The 20,154-nt window shown below is 37.2% G+C and overlaps 1 protein-coding gene across 2 annotated transcripts in view; it reads left to right on the top strand.

Moving 5' to 3' along the window:
• PTPN4 (protein tyrosine phosphatase, non-receptor type 4) overlaps window positions 1–17,352 on the top strand; it is a 55,670-nt gene extending 38,318 nt beyond the window's left edge. The window contains exons 15-26 of one of the 2 annotated variants that reach the window (XM_026053969.1): window positions 2,047–2,206; window positions 4,597–4,680; window positions 4,765–4,821; window positions 6,186–6,342; window positions 7,019–7,185; window positions 8,058–8,148; window positions 8,234–8,295; window positions 9,055–9,201; window positions 11,134–11,262; window positions 12,793–12,941; window positions 14,560–14,695; window positions 16,452–17,352. In XM_026053969.1, coding sequence (XP_025909754.1) covers window positions 2,047–2,206; window positions 4,597–4,680; window positions 4,765–4,821; window positions 6,186–6,342; window positions 7,019–7,185; window positions 8,058–8,148; window positions 8,234–8,295; window positions 9,055–9,201; window positions 11,134–11,262; window positions 12,793–12,941; window positions 14,560–14,695; window positions 16,452–16,538 — 1,426 coding nt within the window. In that variant the 3' untranslated portion in view covers window positions 16,539–17,352. Of the gene's footprint in view, window positions 1–2,046; window positions 2,207–4,596; window positions 4,681–4,764; window positions 4,822–6,185; window positions 6,343–7,018; window positions 7,186–8,057; window positions 8,149–8,233; window positions 8,296–9,054; window positions 9,202–10,428; window positions 10,481–11,133; window positions 11,263–12,792; window positions 12,942–14,559; window positions 14,696–16,451 lie in introns of those variants that run through there. The other variant, XM_026053962.1, reaches the window with a different exon arrangement.
• Window positions 17,353–20,154: the final 2,802 nt, after the last annotated feature.

The following is a 20,154-nucleotide window of genomic DNA, read 5'->3' on the forward strand; positions in this document are numbered from 1 at the left end:
CCGCCTTGGTTCTCACAGCTCATTATGGTAATACGTTGAGGGAGCTTCCTTGCTGCTGCTAAAATGCTCATTTAAGTTGCTTTTGAAATGTTTTCTGGAGGTTTCTGTGTTCTGGAGGAATGTGTTTGTGTTTGTTGACGTGTATGTACAGGCAGCTGGTCAAACACAAGATGCCATCTCCTACTTTTCATTGAAGTTACCTCTTTTGTGTCTGTCTGAATGTGCCTCCCTCCCCCCTGCCATTTTTTCCCTCCCGTTTAAAGCTCCCGGGAATTATTGCTGCGGGAAAATGTATAGCTGTCTTGCCCTTTGCTTTAAGAGGCTGTGGAGCCTGTGCTGGCCAGACTTGGATGAATAAATATGGAGGGAGTTAAAAAGCTCTGGGTGACCTTTGTAAATCAATAACTTGTAGTTGCCTTGCAGTTCGTTTTGCAAATGTAGGCAATCATGGTATTTTTCTCTCTCCGCAGTGGGAAATGTGTGTGTTTTTCAGAGGGAAATGTATCTTTTTGCCTTCCCTTATCGCCTCTTGTGGAAGAAGCTCATTACTTATTTTATATCATTTAGATTTYTCTTTTTACATGAAGCCATGTATCTGAGATCTGTTGCTCTTTACTTGCWCAGAAACCAAATACACTTTATTCCCTTAGGTTTTCTAGCTTGTAGCAATGTGAAATACACAGTGTGAGGGCCTTATGCTGCTGGTGATTTCCCATGGCTAGGTGGGCTGAATTCAGTAGGACCATTTGAGACAATTCTTTTTTATTTTTTTTCTATTTATTTTCCCCCCACCTCTTGCTGAATCCTRCCTCTTGCTGAAAACTGAAGGGGCAGTGTCCTAAGTCTGCCTTGTGAGGAGGAGCTTTAATCACTGAAAATCATTGACCGGGTGCCTTGGCCCGGGCGGGAGCACCAGAGCAGCTCAGGGTACCCGTGTGGGTGCCAGAAGGAGTCATCCCTCCCCACGGGAGCATCTCTCCACTTAGYCCTAACCTCTCGCTTCATTCTTAGTGGTTTTTGGATTTGTGTCAGTGGGTTGTAGTCATAAGTAGCTAAATTACTTAATAATGTGTCTTGGTGTGGTTGGTGGGGAGGAAAGCAAGTATCCTGACTGGTATTTAGAAACTGGCATGCAAACCAAGGTAATGGGAGCTATGTGTGAGCTACCCTTTTGGGCCTCTGAAAACATTATTAATCTTTAAGTGTGAAGCAGCATAATGAAAGGTGAATCATATGTTTACGTAATACAAATTACACAGTTAAGCTTTTAGTCCAAAAGGAGTAATAAAGGAAATTATCCATATTATACATAAACACAGAGAATGTATTTATTAATTTATGGAACAGTGTTTTGCAGATCTAAACCAGAAATACAATATTTTCCTATTTTGTTTCCAGTGCTGGTGTTAAAGCCTAAACAAAATATGTTTTGAAGGCTCTCTTGACCCRTATTTTAAATCTACATATGTTTTAAGTTATCTTGAAATATAGAGGTATACTTTTCAAATTTYATTTTTGCAATTTAAAACTGCCATCTCCAATGAGCTTTTCAAATAAGTGGGGAAGTATTTGAGTTGACTTATATTTGCCTGTCAYTTATTCTTTTTTTTTTTCAGATCAAAGGCCAAAAAATACTGTGGGAATGCTAAATCATRCTGCTTGTGTTTTTAAGGTTTAAATGGCAGGCATTAATTTAAGATGTGAACTAACTGATTTTCTTATTGGAGAATATATATTAAATTAGAGATCATTTCAGAAATCAATTTTTAGTAAGATGATGAAGTATAAAAACAGTGGATTTGACAATTTTCAAATACAAAGTGGGTTGAGTGCTAAAAACATTTTTTAAAAGTCACGCATTCAAAGTGAACTTACAGGATCTGTGTACAGTTGAACAACATCCAGACATTTTCGATTTTCTAAAAATATATCCAACCTTCAGATTCTTGAGATGCTTCTAACGACTTGTTTATTGTACCTGGATTTTTGAAAGAAATGACCATATCAAGTTATTGTTCCACTTCATGCTTTTGTTTTGGCATTTAGATCTCAAGAGACCCCTATAGATGGGCAGCCTCCTGCGTTACCACCCAAGCAATTTAAAAGGAACAGTTGGAACCAAATTCATCATTCACACTCACAGCAAGAACTGGATAACCACATTAATGAAACGTTTGATGTTCCTGTGTCGCCTGAAAAATCCACAGTAAGTTGTTGGGTCCCATTTAGTTGACTCTTTTAGTGGAACCATARTTAGACTTTTCTGAAGCTCTATTCTGATGCTTTTAGGGAGTTTTTGTATTTGTGCCTTGCATTGAATCACTTCCCTTATAYGTACCATTTCTTGGCTAGTTTTCTCATTTGCAGGAGTAATTCTCTGTCTCTTGTCACAAAGTAATATCAAAGCGGGTATAAAAAACATTTTAGTTGTCTTTATTCAGTTGGCTTTTCGGCAGCTGTAGAGCACTCTTGCTCAAGAAATCGTTCACCATCAGTTGAAAAAAAAAAAAAAGGACATGAAAAGGCATCGCAGATGCTAGTGCTGGTCTGCAAAAATGCCTGTTGAACTTGCTTCTAAAAGCTGAAGCAAGATTTACAAAATTTACCAGATTTAGAGTAGCTGTGTCAGGAAAGGTTTCTTGAATTCCTGGTACAGCCGCCCATGAGAAGCTCCAAGGAGGAGACATTCCCAAGAGGCTTGCGGTGGGGAGCATAAAGATCTAAGCAAAAGTTCCTCTGCCCCATGTGAACGTGTCCTGGATGAGCAAGTCCATCGATTACTGTCTAGCAGGGGTGAGATCTGACTGATAATTTGGGGGAGTTTTGTCCCCACGAAAGTTTTCAAATGATTTTTCTTTTTATACTGATGAGAAATAAGAAACATTTTGTGGGATGAGGAAACTGTTTAAAATCTAGATACAGTAAATACTGTATAAACAGTTTTACCAGCCTCAAGCATTTGAAACTATGACTCAGGCTCCCCAAATTGATATTTTAGAAACGCCTTTGGGTTATTTTTATTTTTATTCTGAACTCTAAAGCCTATGATGTTTTCTCAAGCTTCACTGTCAAGTTAAGATTCACATCATACTATTTAATTCCTTAGGCGTCGAGGGGAGTTTAACAAAATGCTCAAAAGTGCAACTCAACTTATGAGCATTTTGGCAATGCTGTAAAAGTTTTGCTCTAATTAAATCATGAAACAGAATTTTAAAAAATTTTCTGTTGGGGCATACCTGAGTCATATTAAAGCTCTTTTCTGTTCTGAAAAATAACACCACCTTACCAAATCTGTCTGCTCTGCATKCACTTGTCTTTACAAAACTAACTTTCAGTTGGGTTTTTAAACTCCCTTTAGTTCTGCAAATCAACACAGCTGTGTGCGAATGKGCTACACTTTTCCATGCCCTTTGTCAGTGGGGTTGTTTGCAGCCCCGCTGAAGGCYGTGCACTGCTGTCATTGAGCCATCTAGTTTGGGCTGCTGGTTGCCTTTTGATTTTGGGTACTAGAGAAGAGGGACAGTATGACTCTGAGATTTTTGAATTTATAAATGTGGGAGTGCTGATTGTCCAGTGCAGTTGGTTCTGCCAGGGACTGGGGGCTGAGGTGCCGGGCATGGCTGGGTTCTGCCCTCACACCCTGCTCGCGAGCCGAGTTCAGTGCATTTGTTTTACCTGTTGGTTCTGTGAGGGTTGATTTTTCTCACTTTGTAGGAATATAGGTTTTGCTTCAATGAATTCAATTATCTCTGCCTGTCTRCATGAATCTTATACTTTACTTTAACTTGTAACATGCAAAATATATGTTGCAAGGAAGCTTTTGATAATAATTTGCATTATCTAGTGCCATAGAAACACTAGGTAATCTGTGGTCTATGAAGTACGTGTGTATTAACAGGAAGAAACCAAAAAGCATTTCAATAGCAATAAGTTGAATTTTTGAGATGTTAAAAAAAAAAAAAAAAATCCTCAGTTTATTGGTGGTTCCTGTGACAACATGGCTCTGATCAGAAAAACAAAGAAAAAGCTGTGGCCACAGGAAGAGAGYGTCTGTCCCCAGCTGTCCAAGCCTGGCTCACACAGAGCACGTGTCACCCCCATCCTGCAGTGCGTCAGGGGCAGCACTGGGGACGTGGAGCGAAGCATTTGCTCCTGCCTCTTACCCTGCTGCTGTTACTGAAACCACAGCATCCCTCTGCTTATTTCTTCGTACCATTGTGCATCCCTATTGCAGGCGTTTTTACTGCAGGCCTTTCACTGCAATCTCCGAGTCTAGAATGTTGCAATTTAATAAATTTTGCTCCTCTTAAGACTGCWTGAAGCCATTTAGTCTTTTCTGGTGCTGTCTCTTTCTGACTTTGAGCTTGCTGCTGAAAGAATATGCTTTTAACTTAATTATGCCCAAGTGCATAAGTCTTTTTCATTCTCACTTGAGGTAAGTAAAGCAGTTTGCATTGTTRCTTGATACATTCTCAAGTCCCCAGTATCAATTTTTTAGTGAGGAAAATGAAAAAATGCTATATATAAATATTCTCAGTCTGTAGTCTTTATGAGCAAATTATGTATAAATACACTTTTTTTTTTTTAATTTACCAGCCCAATGGGGGTATCCCCCATGACAATCTTGTTATGATCAGAATGAAACCAGATGAAAATGGAAGGTTTGGCTTCAATGTAAAGGTAATAATGCATCTGTTCTTTTCCTATCTGTAAAGATTGTTTCTAACATTTGTGAAGTGTGACTAATTTAGTTTATTTTTAAAGGGTGGATATGACCAGAAGATGCCAGTAATTGTGTCCAGGGTAGCTCCAGGAACACCTGTAAGTTGTTAAAAAAAATAATAAAATAAAATAAGTTGTTTTTAATTACTTCTCTGTGTGTATTTTGCAGTATGTGTTCAAAATAGGCATTTATTTTTCAGCTGATCATGAAAATAAGCTTGTGCTAATAACTTCCTAGCAATGCAAATTGCTGGCATTAAGGTTTTGATGGGGCTGTATAACCTACRTTCTTCAATCATCAAAAATATTTCTTTCACACTGACATAAGTTTAAATCCCTGAAAATTACATGGAGTTTTGACTGTTCAATATACACTGCTTCTTGAGCTCGTTTATCAAAAAAATGCATTCACTTCACTTTATTACTTTTCCTAGCGACATTCAGATCACTTCACATAATTTCTGTATTGAGTCACATTCTATTTAAAAATAAGTAAAATCACAAATCTCTCTTGTTTTAATGACAGATGTAGTTGAGTAAAGTCGAGATTTAGATTAAAATCAGGCATCATGAATCRTTCATCAGGTCTGATTGTTGTTACTGGTATTTAGCCACTATCAACAGCGTCTTCAGACCAGGCAGAATATTTTGATTGCCAGAAACACTAACCTGGTATTAAGTTGCTCTGAAGCCAACTCTGTGTCTTTTAGAAGAGAATTGAGTGAACTATTTGTCTGTTCACRTTAAGAAACGCTGCCTTTTTTCTTTTCTTTTTTTTYACCTATTTAGGGCTATTGAACTGTGTGCAGACAGCATTGTTCTTTTCCCTGTTTATTTTCTCTGATGTGTTTTCTAACATGATAATTTTAGCTGAAGGTTTTAAACAACCAGTCTGCAAGGAGAAGGTATTTGGTGATGGCATGTGTTCCTTTGTATCTGCAACCGTGATTAGATCATGGTATAATAATTACTTGCTGATTTCTCTTTCATTTATTACTTGGTTCTGTACATTTTCTTTGATCCCTTTCGCCTTACTCCTGTCACAACCCTTGTGATATGTGGTCCTTAAAGCATTTAAACCTGTGGAACTGATTTGGACAAGGCTGCCCCATGTTACTCCACTCCCTTTGAAGACCTGGAGCACCCTGCTTTTATTGTCTATATATTGTCACAGAGGAGCTCAGCTGAGCTTTCCACTTCAACCACAAGTGTCGAGTAGCAGCTGCAGAAAGACTCAGCACAGGGACAGTCCCCTGCCAGCTGCAAATCGATGTGTTCGTGTGAATGGCACTGTCTTCTGCTTTGTGCTGCACTTAGGTTTGTCACTTGAGTGCAGTGTGGCAACCATAGCAACTCGGCGGGTAGGCTTCATGTCCCTGAGTGTAGTTATTTTAAGTTGAGATTTGAAGGTGACAAAATGGAAACAGCTTGTTTGACAGGATTTTCTTCGTTCTGTTTTGCAGGCTGATCTCTGTGTCCCTCGCTTGAATGAAGGGGACCAGGTTGTACTGATTAACGGCAGGGATATAGCAGAACATACCCATGATCAAGTTGTTATGTTCATTAAAGCTAGCTGTGAGAGACACTCAGGGGAACTTGTGCTCCTAGTTCGACCCAATGGTGAGTGATCTATACATAATATAAAAAGAAGAAGGAAACTCTTGTTCTCTCATTAATAGAAAAGTCAAAAAATGTATATATTGACCCAATTAGTGTTTCAAACTGCCACCCCCTTCCCAACAGTGTTTGAATGACCAGCTTGACCCTGCTTGAGCAGGAGCATTGGACAAGGTGATCTCTAGACATCCCTTCCAATCTCAGATGCTCTATTATTTGTAGAAGGACTCTGGGGGTCAGTATATGCAAAAATGTTCCGTATGTTTTTAAAACTGTCCAAAGTTACTGGTAGCATTCCTATTTGATATTGCTTAATAGAAGTGCTAAAAATGCAGTTTAAATAACAGCTTGTGCAGCGTATTCAGGACATACGCTGTTGGAGTGTTGCCAGCAGATGGTTGCTGGGTTTAGTTCTGTTCTGTACCTCAATACAGTCACACAGCAAAAAAACAGAATGAGAAATTAAGTAATATTTAAAGTGATTGAAATTAAAGTACCTCGACCAGCTCACAAACTCTTATCCTTTATTCACTTATTTGTGCTAATCACTTTTGTTCCCATTCTGTGTATGCAAGTTCCCTTGGTGACTTTGCACACTTTCTTACTCGGATAAAATACAAGTTACTGAACTAACGAACAGCACATCAYGTGTGAGTCTTCATGTCTTTGTTTGTCATAGCCGTCTACGATGTTGTGGAAGAGAAACTGGAGAGTGAGCCTGACTTCCAGTACATCCCTGAGAAATCTCCACTTGATGGTGTCCATCAAGATGATAATGCTCTGAGGGAATCCATGATTCAGCTGGCAGACGGGCTTATCACTGGAACTGTTTTGGCTCAGTTTGATGTGAGTACTCTCTTGCCTTTGGCTGTGTTGAAGTTTGAAATAATTGCTATCCAGAAAGACTTCAAAAAGAGCCATTTTCAGTTAAGTTTCRGTCCAGTCAGTATCTTGTAAGAAAATAATTATGTTCTCAAAAGAATGACATAAAAATGTAGTCTTCTGCTGAAGTATTGCAAGTGCAGTTATGACACAGAATAATCCTTATGCTACTTTTTCTGTGTTCTGTCACTTATAAATAGCTTTATCAGTTGCTTCCAGCTTTTTGCAGTTACGTAATCTAAAAAGTTTCCAGAGTTGCCTTTTTTTGTTAGTCATTTGGCTGATGCTGTTCACAGGTTGAGGGTTTGGGTAACTTATGATCAAAGCAGCAAAGGGCAGAAACCTCTTAAAACAGGTTTTCTGCAGAAAAAAAAAAAAAGGAGTGGAACTGCAGGCCTCGATTCACTTGCTCTCAGGGAAGAATGGAAGGAGACCTGAAGCAAACTGCGGAGCAACTGCAGGGGAGCAGGGGACTCCATGCACAGCACGGGCTGCTCAGCCCAAACTGCTGCGTGCCGTGGCTGTGCCCGCTGCCTCCCCTGGGTGTCCATCACACTGACCTGCGTCCAGATCGGCGTGTTTAGGGAAGCTCTACATTTAACAGTCACTCTGTCTTTGAAGCAAATGGTGGCTCCATATGCTGGTTATTTTCAGGGATGCCACAGAAGAACGAAATTCATACAGTGCTAGCTTGTGAGTGGGAAAATATTTCCTTGTTTGTTGAAAGCTTCTTTGTCTGTTCAGTTATGTTCTGAAAGTTACCTCTAGGCAATAATATGCCAGTCAGTCTTTTGCTTCTGTTCTCTTTCAACCATCTTTGTTATTTTGTTTTCCAGCAACTGTATAGGAAAAAGCCTGGAATGACAATGTCTTGTGCCAAATTACCTCAAAACATTTCCAAAAATAGATACAGAGACATTTCGCCTTGTAAGTATGTGTGCTTGTGTATGTGTTTAAAAAGTGTTTTATTGTGATTAGTAAATAAGTAACGTCTTAAAAATATTTTTTTCAGATGATGCTACACGGGTTATTTTAAAAAGTAATGAAGATTACATCAATGCAAATTATATAAATGTGAGTAGTACATTTTTTAAAAGAGTTCTAATCTTAATTCAGTACCTTTTCAGTGTAAAACTCAAAAAAAAAAAAATCAAGAGCATAATTGTAAAATTCAAGTTTTAGAATTTTTAGACTAGAATGACTATAGCTTGAAATTTAGGGTTGAAATGTTAGCTAATGCTAAATGGTATTTACAGGGATTTTTATAACTGAAATAAACCTCTGACAAATGCATTGCACTTCTCTGCTGCACACTCATTGCACACTATGGCAATAATATTTAACATCAGTAATATTTAATCTGAAAGAACTTGCACCTAGATCCCTTTTATGGTCATTGGCGTCACTGGCAAGAAAAAAAATTACAGCCACTTCTCTTCAGGAACAGAAAACAGAAATGAAATTCCAAGATGAAAAGTTGAAGAATTTGTTTGTACTTAATTTCTTTGCAAACTGCTCTGGTCTTTTTCTTGCATGTTTCTTGTATTCTGATCATTAATGTTGAATGCATTGGGTTCACTGCAGTTAATAACTGTCAGTCTGTGAAGTGCCCCTGGATCTTTGTAAGAATTTTCAGTGCACAGTACTTTAAAACATTATTATCTACCAATTCAAATTGACAAACTTACGACAAATAGAATTAATGTGATTGATATTTTTTCTGTATTGTTTTGTACATATTCACTAAATGCTAAATCTGTGCTGCCCGAGTTGTATTTGTCAAGAGAATGAAGTTCGGTAAGGATTAAAATAATGGTTTGTTTCTTCTCTTAGATGGAAATCCCTTCTTCCAGTATAATAAACCAGTACATTGCTTGTCAAGGTCCATTACCGAACACTTGTCCGGATTTTTGGCAGATGACTTGGGAACAAGGCTCATCCATGGTTGTAATGTTAACTACTCAAGTTGAACGGGGCAGAGTAAGTAAAAGATTTCCTCAAATGCCATTTGCATGATATTCTAAAAATCTGGTGGTGATTGCCCTTTAAAAGATTAGAGAGAGATGGTATGATTTGTTTGTGTCTTTTTGATTTGTTTTTCCAGAGGCTGTTCATTCTTAGTATTGTTGCAGTCATGACTCCTATGTTGTAAACCTTTCGATATTGTTAATGTAGTTATTCTTAAAACTTTTGTCAGTGCTGAAATGCATTGAAATTTTAATCTATGTCTTAAATTATTTATAGATTGCTTCTTTTGAATCCTTATTGTAAAATAAAGAATTTACTATGTAGGAGTTTTTTGTCTCAACTTCAAACCAAGACACTTGAAGCTTTTGTAGAGTACTTGGATACACGTAGATCAATTCTTTAAGGCAGCTTAAGTCATCTTTTGTAGCATTAAGATCAAATACCATTATTTCAAGCATATTCTCAAGAAAATACCTTTTAAAATTAAAATCTAAAAAAATCTAGAAATTTTCATTAAACTCTATACAAGTGCAGAGTCTTGGCAATAATAAAGTTACGAAAATAAGAACTAATAAAAATAACTGTGTACGATGCTTCAGCTCTCACCCCAACCCACAGTCTGTAGTTTGCCCATAGTAGTTTGATTCATTGCATAGTCATCAATCTTTGGAGACAGAGGAAACAATTATATTTTATCATATACATGGTAAAATTCCACAAATAGCAGGTGTATAGTCTGGAGTTTTCACAGTAGGGCTGGATGGTTAAGTGCATTAGCAGAAATGACAGTCTGAAACAAGAGCTTTGTGGAATTTCTGCTAACCTAAGATTTGTTTTGATGATGGATTAGGTAGTAGGTTATGAGTGCTCTGATCAATTCACACCTCAGGTCAATTATCTGTAGGCACTCTAAATAGTTTCTAATAACCATGCATTTTCTGTGGGAGGTCAGGCATCTAAATATAATTAAAATAATTAGAAGGGAGTTGTAATGGTTTCAAACCATTTTTCAGTGACTCAACATTAGCAGCGTGACGCCTGCTTCCAAGTAAAAATGCTTAGAGGGAATTTCAGTACAAGTGCAAAGTTATTGGAATTTTCTTTGCAGATCTGCTAAGAACAGACTTGCAATAGCAGTTCTCTGGGGTTTCCCCACCCCCTCAGTATCGATAGCTGTGGAGTTCTTTGGAGATCTGCTAAATACTGAAATAAAAGGACTTATCTGTCTTATACCCATAGGCAGACTCCCTGCTCTAAAGCTGGTCATGAGGCTGCTGACATCACTATCCCACTGCATGCCGGGTTGTCTCAGTGGAGCAGGAAGTCTGCAAATCTGGCTGCTCTTAAAGAATCGCCAGGTGGGTTGGAAAAATGACAGTACACTTGAGCTGAAATGACCTCGATAGCTGACCAGTAAGAAATAAACCATAAATCTTATTTTTTAGACTTTGCATATACATTTGATAACTTTATCAAAAGTCTGTGAAGTCCACTGTGTACATCCCCTCAGACTCTGCATTAGTTTAGCAACTTGTTGCTTATGGCCTTCGTCTTATTTTCCTAAATTTTCTCATAAGCTTTGAGAGGATTGGTTTAGGATTTTAGAATGGAAATGTTTATAGAGCAGCATCTCTGCCATTGAGGGACTGAGACAAAATCTTTCATAAATATGACTTGTTAAAAGTTGCATTGATATTACAAGGCACCCATCTTCAGTCACACTAGCCTAAAGGGCTGGTGCCTGTGTCTTGTTGAAAAGAGGAGCAGGAAACCTCCATGATACCTTATTTTATAGACAATAATTACGCTTTGGTAAGTAAGCTAACAGTAATTACAAAGAGAAAAAAAATAGTCTCCACTGAATAAAGGTGTAAGGAACTAGAGATAATAAAAATAAGACTGTGAATCTAAACACAGACATTTTTCAAAATGTGTTGACCGTAGGTGAAATGCCACCAGTACTGGCCAGAGCCTTCGGGGAGCGCCTCGTATGGGAACTTCCAGATCACGTGTCATTCAGAAGAAGGAAATCCTGCTTATGTCTTTCGAGAAATGACACTGACTAACCTGGAGGTAAAATTGCAATATAATTTTAATACTTAATCTGTGCCATCTTCAATGTTAAACTACCTAGTTAGATGTTCTTTTCAGCTTGATGGCATAGCCACATAGAACTGATTTCTAGAGGCTTTAGAAAACTAGTCTTGCTGCCAAGTACTTAGCTCGTTTGACTTCTGCTCTCAGAATGATAACAAACTTTTCATTAGCAAAATGTGCTCACTGGCTGAATCACAAGAATTCCATTTCCCTAATCTTCTTAATTGGTTTTGAATGCCATTAAAATGTGTTAATATTTGAAAAAACAGTCTTTATTGGTGCCTTTAATGCCCTGGCCAAAGAAAAAGAGTAATTAAAGAAGTTGAGAAAGTAGCTTTTGTCTTGATGTTTTGAAAACACTGGTTGTTGCTGGTGTTTCATTACTGCTACTGAAAAATCTCCCTCCAGAGGCAAGCACTTCTTAATTCCAGCTTGAAGACGCTGTAGCCTGTGTGCAGGTAGATGAAAGATGAGTCCTGCTGAGGCATAATGAGTTAGGATTGGCCACTAGACGTAAACAAGAACCTTCTAGGACATGTGTAATATGATTTCCAGGGCATGTGCAATTTTCACAGCTTCCTCTGCTAGTCTTTCAATCTCCAGAACCTTTTGGAAATAGGTATCTGGAATTTAGTTCACATACTTGTTTCTCACTTCTTGGATTTCCAGATTAGATGCCACTTTTACAGAGCTGCCTTTTAGTCAGCTTGCAGCTAAAGTCCCTTCCTGTGCGCCGCTGAGAGAGCGGCTTGTTTATTATCAGCAGTGGAACCTCTGTGGATGTTTTCATGCCAAAAGATAATTTCCTATGTGGCAACTCCTGTTCTTCGAAACGCTGCTTTTACACAGATTGTACAGCCTGTCCCTGCCAATAATCGAAGGCAGATTGGTGTGTTCATGATTTTTTGAGGAATTGGGAGGAGGAGGGAGTGGGAAAACTAGTGATATACTTGGTGTGTGTGTGTATATACATATATATAGTATGCTGGATAAAATTTTAAGTACAGATTAGGCCAAAACAATATTGCTATTCACACTGGGTCAGTAGAAAGGCTTTGAAAGGCCCATCTCCCTCTGCCCCAACAACCACGAGGTCTGTCATTTGGTCAGTAAGATACAACCTCTTCTTGCTCAACTTGTCTTGCTAAAATTAGGGACTTGCATTCCGCTTGTATATCTAGTAGTAAGATTAACCACTTGTATCCTTAAAGCACTTGCTGTTGCAGCAAGAGACATATTTTTAACCTAGATAAATAGGTTAAATAAAAACCTAATATTTTACCCTGCTTATTGTATATGCTGTTACACTTGCTTTGTTTTCAAGGAAAAAAGTATAATTATAAAATTCAAGATAAAGAATAATAGACATTAATAAAGCTCTGCTAATTGCCTGAAGCCACTTCTGTTACAGGCACAAGTAATTGTAAGTGTACCATTGATTTTCTTTTTAATTTTTTTTTCCATGGGGCCTTATTTACCCTGAACAAACTTTGTGTTCCTGGTCAGAAAGAGGAAAGCCGCCAACTAACTCAAATTCAGTATATAGCCTGGCCTGATCATGGGGTTCCTGATGATTCAAGTGATTTCCTGGATTTTGTGTGTCTGGTGCGGAAGAAGAGGGCTGGCAGAGAAGAACCCGTTGTTGTTCATTGCAGGTATTCATTTTTTCTCCAACTTATCTAATCCGTCTAACCTAATTTGTTTTCATTAAGTAATTTTGCTGTGATTTGTTGTTCAAGTATCTAGTGCATCTCTGCTCTAGATGGCACAGGAAAACTCAACATATAAATTAAGCAATTACTTATTCTTAATACAGAATCACATTCTGATAAATATTTTGAGTATCTGCAGGTATTGATTTGTTGTTTAAGTAAAATGTAAAAAATCTCTATAGTAATTCAGGGAGATGAAAAAAGATATTAAGAAAGTCTTCCAGTGACTGTTCTGCAGAGCTTTATAAAAGCCAGATAAATAATCCATATCAGGAAATACAAATGATATATGGAATAGTGAAATAAAAGACACTTTGTCTGAAATTTGCAGTTTTGTAGCAGTTTGCTGCATGATATTTTAATATGTACGTTAAGATGACACATTTTTTAACTATTTTTCAGGTTTGACCACAACACCAAAGCTTTTCTTTTCCAAATATGCTTATGTTCTTGTTTCTGAGCTCATGCTTTCTTGCATTGCTATTCTGTGGCAAAAATCATATTTGCATCTGATTTTTAAGTTTAGTGAGTTTATAATAATTGTACTAGGAGAGAGAGTTGGTCACCCACCCTGATGGGCCATTCCCGAGTTTCTTGTCTTCGGTCATGTCTCAGTGTTTCCCTTCCATCAGTCATTTCTTGTCCAAGCTTAAAGTCTCAGCCTACATATGATAGTTATCATACGAAGCTGGATCATACTTTCATCATCCTTGTTGTCATTCTCTAATCTTCTCAAGTTCTAATGCATACTTGAATTTTTTGACAAATATTGCTCCTTTATTATTTTGATAAAGTATTCAGCAAATAAATTTTTCTTGTTAAAGCTAGAAATTTAAAATGCTATTTAATAATTTTAATGCAAATAGCACATTTACATCATGTCATAAAATTTCCTTGACATAACGTTAATACATATTAGTAGCTGTGATGCCACCTTCTGGTCAGAGTTGTAAATTCTTCTGAAAGTAGGAATTTTGGGTCTTCTGTTCATACAAGAATAAGTACTGTTTTTTTAATTTCAAAATTGAGACACTTTTTTGAATGTGAAAAAAATATATTTAAAACAAGCTAGTGTTCAGCCTTTGAGGATTCCTAGTTGTGCCAGTATGTGTATATATGTAAAATAGTGAAGATAGATCTTTAGTATTGCTCTGTTTTTAAACTAAAGATGATTTTTATGAACTCTTAACAATTTTGTTACTCTGAAATGGATGTGTTACAATTCCTGCTAAGGAAGTACTGTTGTTACATGTCTATAGCAATCTTTCAATATACAGAAGTTGGATCTCTCTAATACTTCCTCATACTAAGACAATTATTACTGTTCTCCTCTTTCAAAAAGTATCTAATAAGTGTTCTGTTCTTTATTCTCAAATATAAGTATATAGATCACTTCAAGGACACATGGCTTTATCAGATCAGCTGACATTCAGTAATGGTCATTCCAGTAATAATCAAATTGATTGGAAATGTACAGTGCACCTTTCCTTCAGTGTCCGTGTTGTTGAAGTGTGATTTATTCTCCGGATGTTCTCTGATTTCGTCTTTGTTTTGTTGACAGTGCTGGCATTGGGCGGACAGGAGTCCTGATCACTATGGAGACAGCCATGTGTCTCATTGAATGCAATCAGCCCGTGTATCCATTGGATATTGTGAGAACCATGAGAGATCAAAGAGCCATGATGATCCAAACGCCTGTGAGTATCATGCTCACTATTCTGTGTTGTAGAAGAACACTTTGATGTTAGGTAGTTGTATTGCTGGATATATTTTTATTACGCTGCTGTTGATTTTTCGCTGGGGACACCTTTCCCTGTGTAGCCTTTGCTTCGGGGAGAAATGAATTGTTAGGGCTATCGGAGAAGAGGAATTCTATAAATTTCTCCAAAGAGAATGTGAATGAAGCAGCTTCTTTGTCAGGAGTACCTGGCAATTAATGCCAAAATGGTCAGTAGTGTACAGATTACTCCAGGAGAATGCTTGGAGAACTCCAGGAGTTAAGAAAGGGAGTACAGTAAAAAACAAACATAGTAAGGTGCAAGGCATGAGGAAAAACACACAAATAGATTTAAAAAAAAAAGAAAAAAAAAAAAAGTACCTCTGTTTCAAGGTCATCACAGTTCAATGTTGCTGTCCAGTGTTCACATTCGATTGAATGAAATGTTTTACTGTGCAGCTAGGACAGGAAAGGTGGTGATAATACAGGAAGAAGAAGAAAGGGTGGTTCTAGCTGTTTGGAATGCCTGTTCAACATGGATTTATACATGTCTGTAGCATATATAGAGAGGAATTTGGGCTTCAGGAAAAGGATTCAGCTGTTGCTTTTTTCAGCATGTGCTACAGTACCTTCTGGACCTTCTGGTCTTTTCATTTTCTCCTCAGAGAAACCAGGAGTTTCTAGTTTCAGTGGAAATCAGGTGTTCACTGCGTCAGTGGGAAAATAGATAAGACTTTTTATTATTTAAGAGGTTTTATAAGCATGAGCTGTTATGAGTATGTCTGCCTATGCTGGTTCTTCCTGCTTTGGCATGTCCCAAAAGATTTGGACACTGTCCACGAGATGGCATCGTGCTAGACTCTGGTATGTGAAGCAGGCCAAGAAGAGGTCCTTCAGGGAGTAGTGCCTGGGGCAAAAGAAGTATTTTATAAAAACATGTCTAAGTTTTTCTACTTTAATACACATGCAGCAATAAAGTCATAAATGATTTTGTAACTAAATCTGTTACTTAAGCCCAATGAAGGTCTAGCATGAACAGTGACTGCATCGATCAGGGTATCTACTGCACCTAAGAGACAGGGACACTTTCTGGACAGCATATACACTGCCACACAGCAGGCAGTTCTACTCGTGGCCCTTTGCAGATTGATAACTATTTCAGTTCAGTTTTATAATAGTCTGATTCCTGTGAGGGCTTTTTTAGCTATTACTCGGTTAAAGCATGGTATTCGTGCCCTCTTACGTATGGAGCTGCTAGACTTGCAAAATGCCGTAGGACGCTCCATAGCACTCAGCACGTGGCATTCTAGGGTTTTAAAAACGTGAAGCAATTTTTTTCCTCCAGTTTTGAGAAAGAGGTGGTGGTTGCATATCAGAATTAATGTAAATAGGGCAAAGAATCGTATACAAATGCATGGAAACTTTAGGTTGCCGGACCTTGACTTAAAAATGAAGGACAGAAAAATTCCTAAATAGATGACGTTGTCAGAGTGGGAAGGGTTTTGAGGCTATGACTTTTGGCATGCATTCTCAAATGCCTTTCATTCCATTCTTTTGTTTAGAAACAAGATGTTCTCATATAGCTTACCTACTGTTCTGTGTTTTCTAAACCATGTTTGAGGCACAGCATGTCAGGTGAATGGGATGGCAGATCTCGGAGACCTTTTTTGCTTCTATGTGGCAAGGTTCTGTTGTATTTCTTTCCAATAAACTGAATCTACTTTTCTGTTTTCCAGAGCCAATACAGATTTGTGTGTGAAGCTATTTTGAAGGTGTATGAAGAAGGATTTGACAAACCTTTAAAAGCATCACTGCATAAATAAATAGCAAAAAAAGAAAGCTAGGATGTCAGCTGAGGAATCTTGTCCTCTGTAATGAACTGGCAGCATTCTTTGTGCCATAATACTGTTTGCAGGAAATGATAGTGAAGTACAGCAAAGAATTGACAAAGGACTTTGAAAACTTCAGCACTGTTGCACTTTACGTTGAAACAAAATCAGTCTCTGAAACTCTTCTAACCTTCATGCGTTTGAAGACTTTATTTTCATGCTTTGCTCCGAACAAACCACAAACTGAAAGAACTATTTGTGTTCAGGGTAATCTTCAATATTTCATTGTAGTGCCATATTCTGCGCTTCTGGTTGAATTGCTACAAACAAGGCTTGGAATTATTTCACTCTGTTTTACACCCATGTCTCTTAAAACGAAAAACAAATGAAAAAATACACTAAGCCATGGTCTTTTTCCAGTGCTAGGTTTATTTACTATGTACAGACTCTCACTTTTGTTTTTTACAACATTAGCAATATTGCCAATACTAGAGATACACACTGCCTACTGATGCAGCACACGTTGTCCGACACCCTTATTAGAGACCAGCTGGTTGCTAGAGGAAAGCTGGCATCTGTGTTAACCCAGCAGTAGCTGCATAATGCCCACTTACCAGCATCTTGTAAAATAAATAAAATAATAAACAGCATTTCTTTGACACAGCTTGTGTGTCATACACTGGTGTATTCTGATTCATGTGATTTAAGATTACGTGATGGGAACTAGTGCATGCATTTGTCTTAACCCCGTAAGTGCCTTGAGACTTAGAGCGTACATCCAGTGAAAAGGCACTCGTGATTCTGTGGGGGTGGTTTTGTCCTGTCATATTTATCTTAATGGGTTCATATTTTTGCAAACGGCCCTTGGTGCTTGGAACTTGTAACTGCAAGGGGTCATGGAAATCCCATTCCCTCTTTTCTTCTCAAGTACCTGCATGCTACTCTCAGTAGCAAACGCACCTCTGCCAACTTACGGGATGAGCGTTGTTTGCTGCTGCGTTGTAATTATGTGCAAAGCCTGACACATTCCGTCAGTCCTTTCACCTGGGCACCTCCTGGCAGCTGACTGCGAAGCGCTAGGAGGTCTTCAGGAGCTCATACTTTGTTTTATCCTTTTCTTGAAAATAGCTGTCTTAATTAGGACATAATTATTTAATAGCACTGAAACTTAAGTTAAAATCAGATGCGATTCAATTCCATTATCTGCTAACTAATTATTTTTAAGCCCTCGTAGTTGATTTCAAGCCATGTTCGTACAGGTCTGCCTTTATATATATATATATATAAAAAATTATATGTATATGTATAGTTGGGGGAGGGGACAAGGGAGGAGAACACTGTCAAGTTGCCCCAAAACTTTATTTTAATTCCTTCATGATCCTGGTCATTTTATTTGTGCAAAATTACAGTTTGTTTGCATCGACTCTTCTTTGGCTAGCACATTTGTAACAAGTGTCTGTCTATCATACAGTATCTGAGCTCATTCTAAAGATACCTGTATAGTCCCGTTTTCAATATTTTTTCCAATGTAGGGATAAAAAAAACAAGGTAACAAGATGTCCAGTTTAATATACTGTAAGAAATCAGTCACTTCTTTGACTGCCCTGCAGCAACATAATTTTGTGCCCTATATTTAAAAGTCTTAATTTATTGGTTTTCCTCAAAATATTTTATGCAGTCAGTTTTGTTATAAGCTATATAGAGCATAGATTAAAATGAAAAGTTCTACACTGAGAAAGCTTTTAACTATTAAAGAATGATATAATATAATATACTGTGTTCTGTGGACATTAGAAAGAGCAGCTATGAAATATTAAGTGAAAAGGGATTCTGGCAAAGTGAAATCCTGGCTAATGAATTAGTAATAAACAAGAAACACAATGCCAAATGGAAAATATAGTTTTAAATATTTTTAGAAATCAAAATAATATTAGATGGTCTATGGCCCTGTTACTTATATTTCTAGATTTGATGCATAAATCAATATTCTCCCTCAGTGAAAAAAAAAGAATCTTATAAGAATCTCTGGATCTGAGAACCCGAAGGTAATAAAGTAGCTTTAATCTCAGTTTTGTTTTAAGCCATTTGCAATGAAAATTTTATTCTTTAGGAAAGTAAAAGCTTTAACTCCCATGTGACAATTTTATTAGCTGTGATGCTGGCTAGTGGGAAGGTTGATTTAAGCTAAGCACTTAATGTCTAAAATTATTCATCCATTGTATTGAAATAGAACTTCATAGGCAAGTGGTAAGTGAAAAAAGCTTTTGCCTTTTTTCTTTTTCTTTCTGAGGGAAAGCAGAAATAGAGTTTATAGTAAATTGTATAGTGTCTGTATGTCACATAGTAAAATATTCTTATGTAAAGTTGCCAAAGCAGTTTGAGTTCAGAAGACCCATTTATACCACAATTATGAGTGTGGGATATCTATTAGTTGTCTGTTATTGTTGTTTTGATTGCAGATACAGGCAAGAATAATAGGAATCTTCAAAATCTGCATTGATTTAAGCTGATTTTACTGTACTAACCAGATGCAGTGGGGAAAAAATGAAATTAATTATTTGGGTGATAATTGGCAATCAGCAAATCACTTTTTTGGTTTCTCAAAAGCAGGTACTAGCATTAATCAAAGCCTCATTGGGAAAGAGAGTAACTGAAGTCTTACTGCACTGTACATCATTTCTTTAAATGTTTCTACCTGTTGTGGTATAAATGGCCTTAAATTATTTTTATATGCACCCCCCAAACAAAAAATCTGAAACTGCTAATTATTTTACTTGGCATTAGAAAGATCTTTATCATCTTGAAAAAATAAAAAAAATAAGCTTGTATGTTTCATGCTGTGCAAAACATGAATGTATCTTTCAGGCATAATGACCTGTATGTGGTTAATGTTATGACTGTTAGATTTTATGAGTAATTATTTTCATACCATTTGATTTAGAAAAGATGTTGGGTTCATGGGAGAAAGAGTACATTTGTAACACTTCCATGATACAAGTCCCGTTAAAAAGAAAGAAAAAGTTTTTCATTGTAAATAAGAGCAATATTACGACAATTTTGTGCCAATGTATAATGTTAAGTCTTTTGTTTTTCTTAGTTCAGATTGGAAATTGCCACTACCATCTGTGAATTAGAAGTTTTTTTTTTAAACAGAAAAACATGGGGGGTGAGTTTTATGGGGGCATTTTTTAATTTTTGCTAAATATGAAATAAAGTGCAAGTAATGTTTTATGAATCATCTGGACATTGTCAGCCAGTGAGTGTTGAGAAATACTGCTTTATTTAGAGCAGGTAAATGAGTTCTTCAACACTTAGTTGTACTGAATTTGGAAGCATTCGATATCTTAAATAACATATAAGCCTCAAGCAATAAACCTCACTGTTTTCATAGTTATGTATGCTCTCCCAGTAATGAAAAAGGGAAACTTCATTTATCCTCTTAAATTCAGTGCTAACTACAGTTTCTTGCATGTTTTTCTAAGCAAATTAAATCCTTGAAGAATTTTGCTTATGTCTCCTAGAGACGGCAGCAGCATTTCTTTTAGACAGCAGATTAGAGCAGGGCACAACATCAGCTGGAGAAAGGGAGAGGAGGTGAAGGAACAGGAGG

The sequence above is a fragment of the Nothoprocta perdicaria genome, unplaced genomic scaffold (assembly GCF_003342845.1).
Source record: "Nothoprocta perdicaria isolate Ctin4 unplaced genomic scaffold, notPer1 scaffold_0, whole genome shotgun sequence".
Classification (NCBI taxonomy): Eukaryota; Metazoa; Chordata; class Aves; order Tinamiformes; family Tinamidae; genus Nothoprocta; species Nothoprocta perdicaria.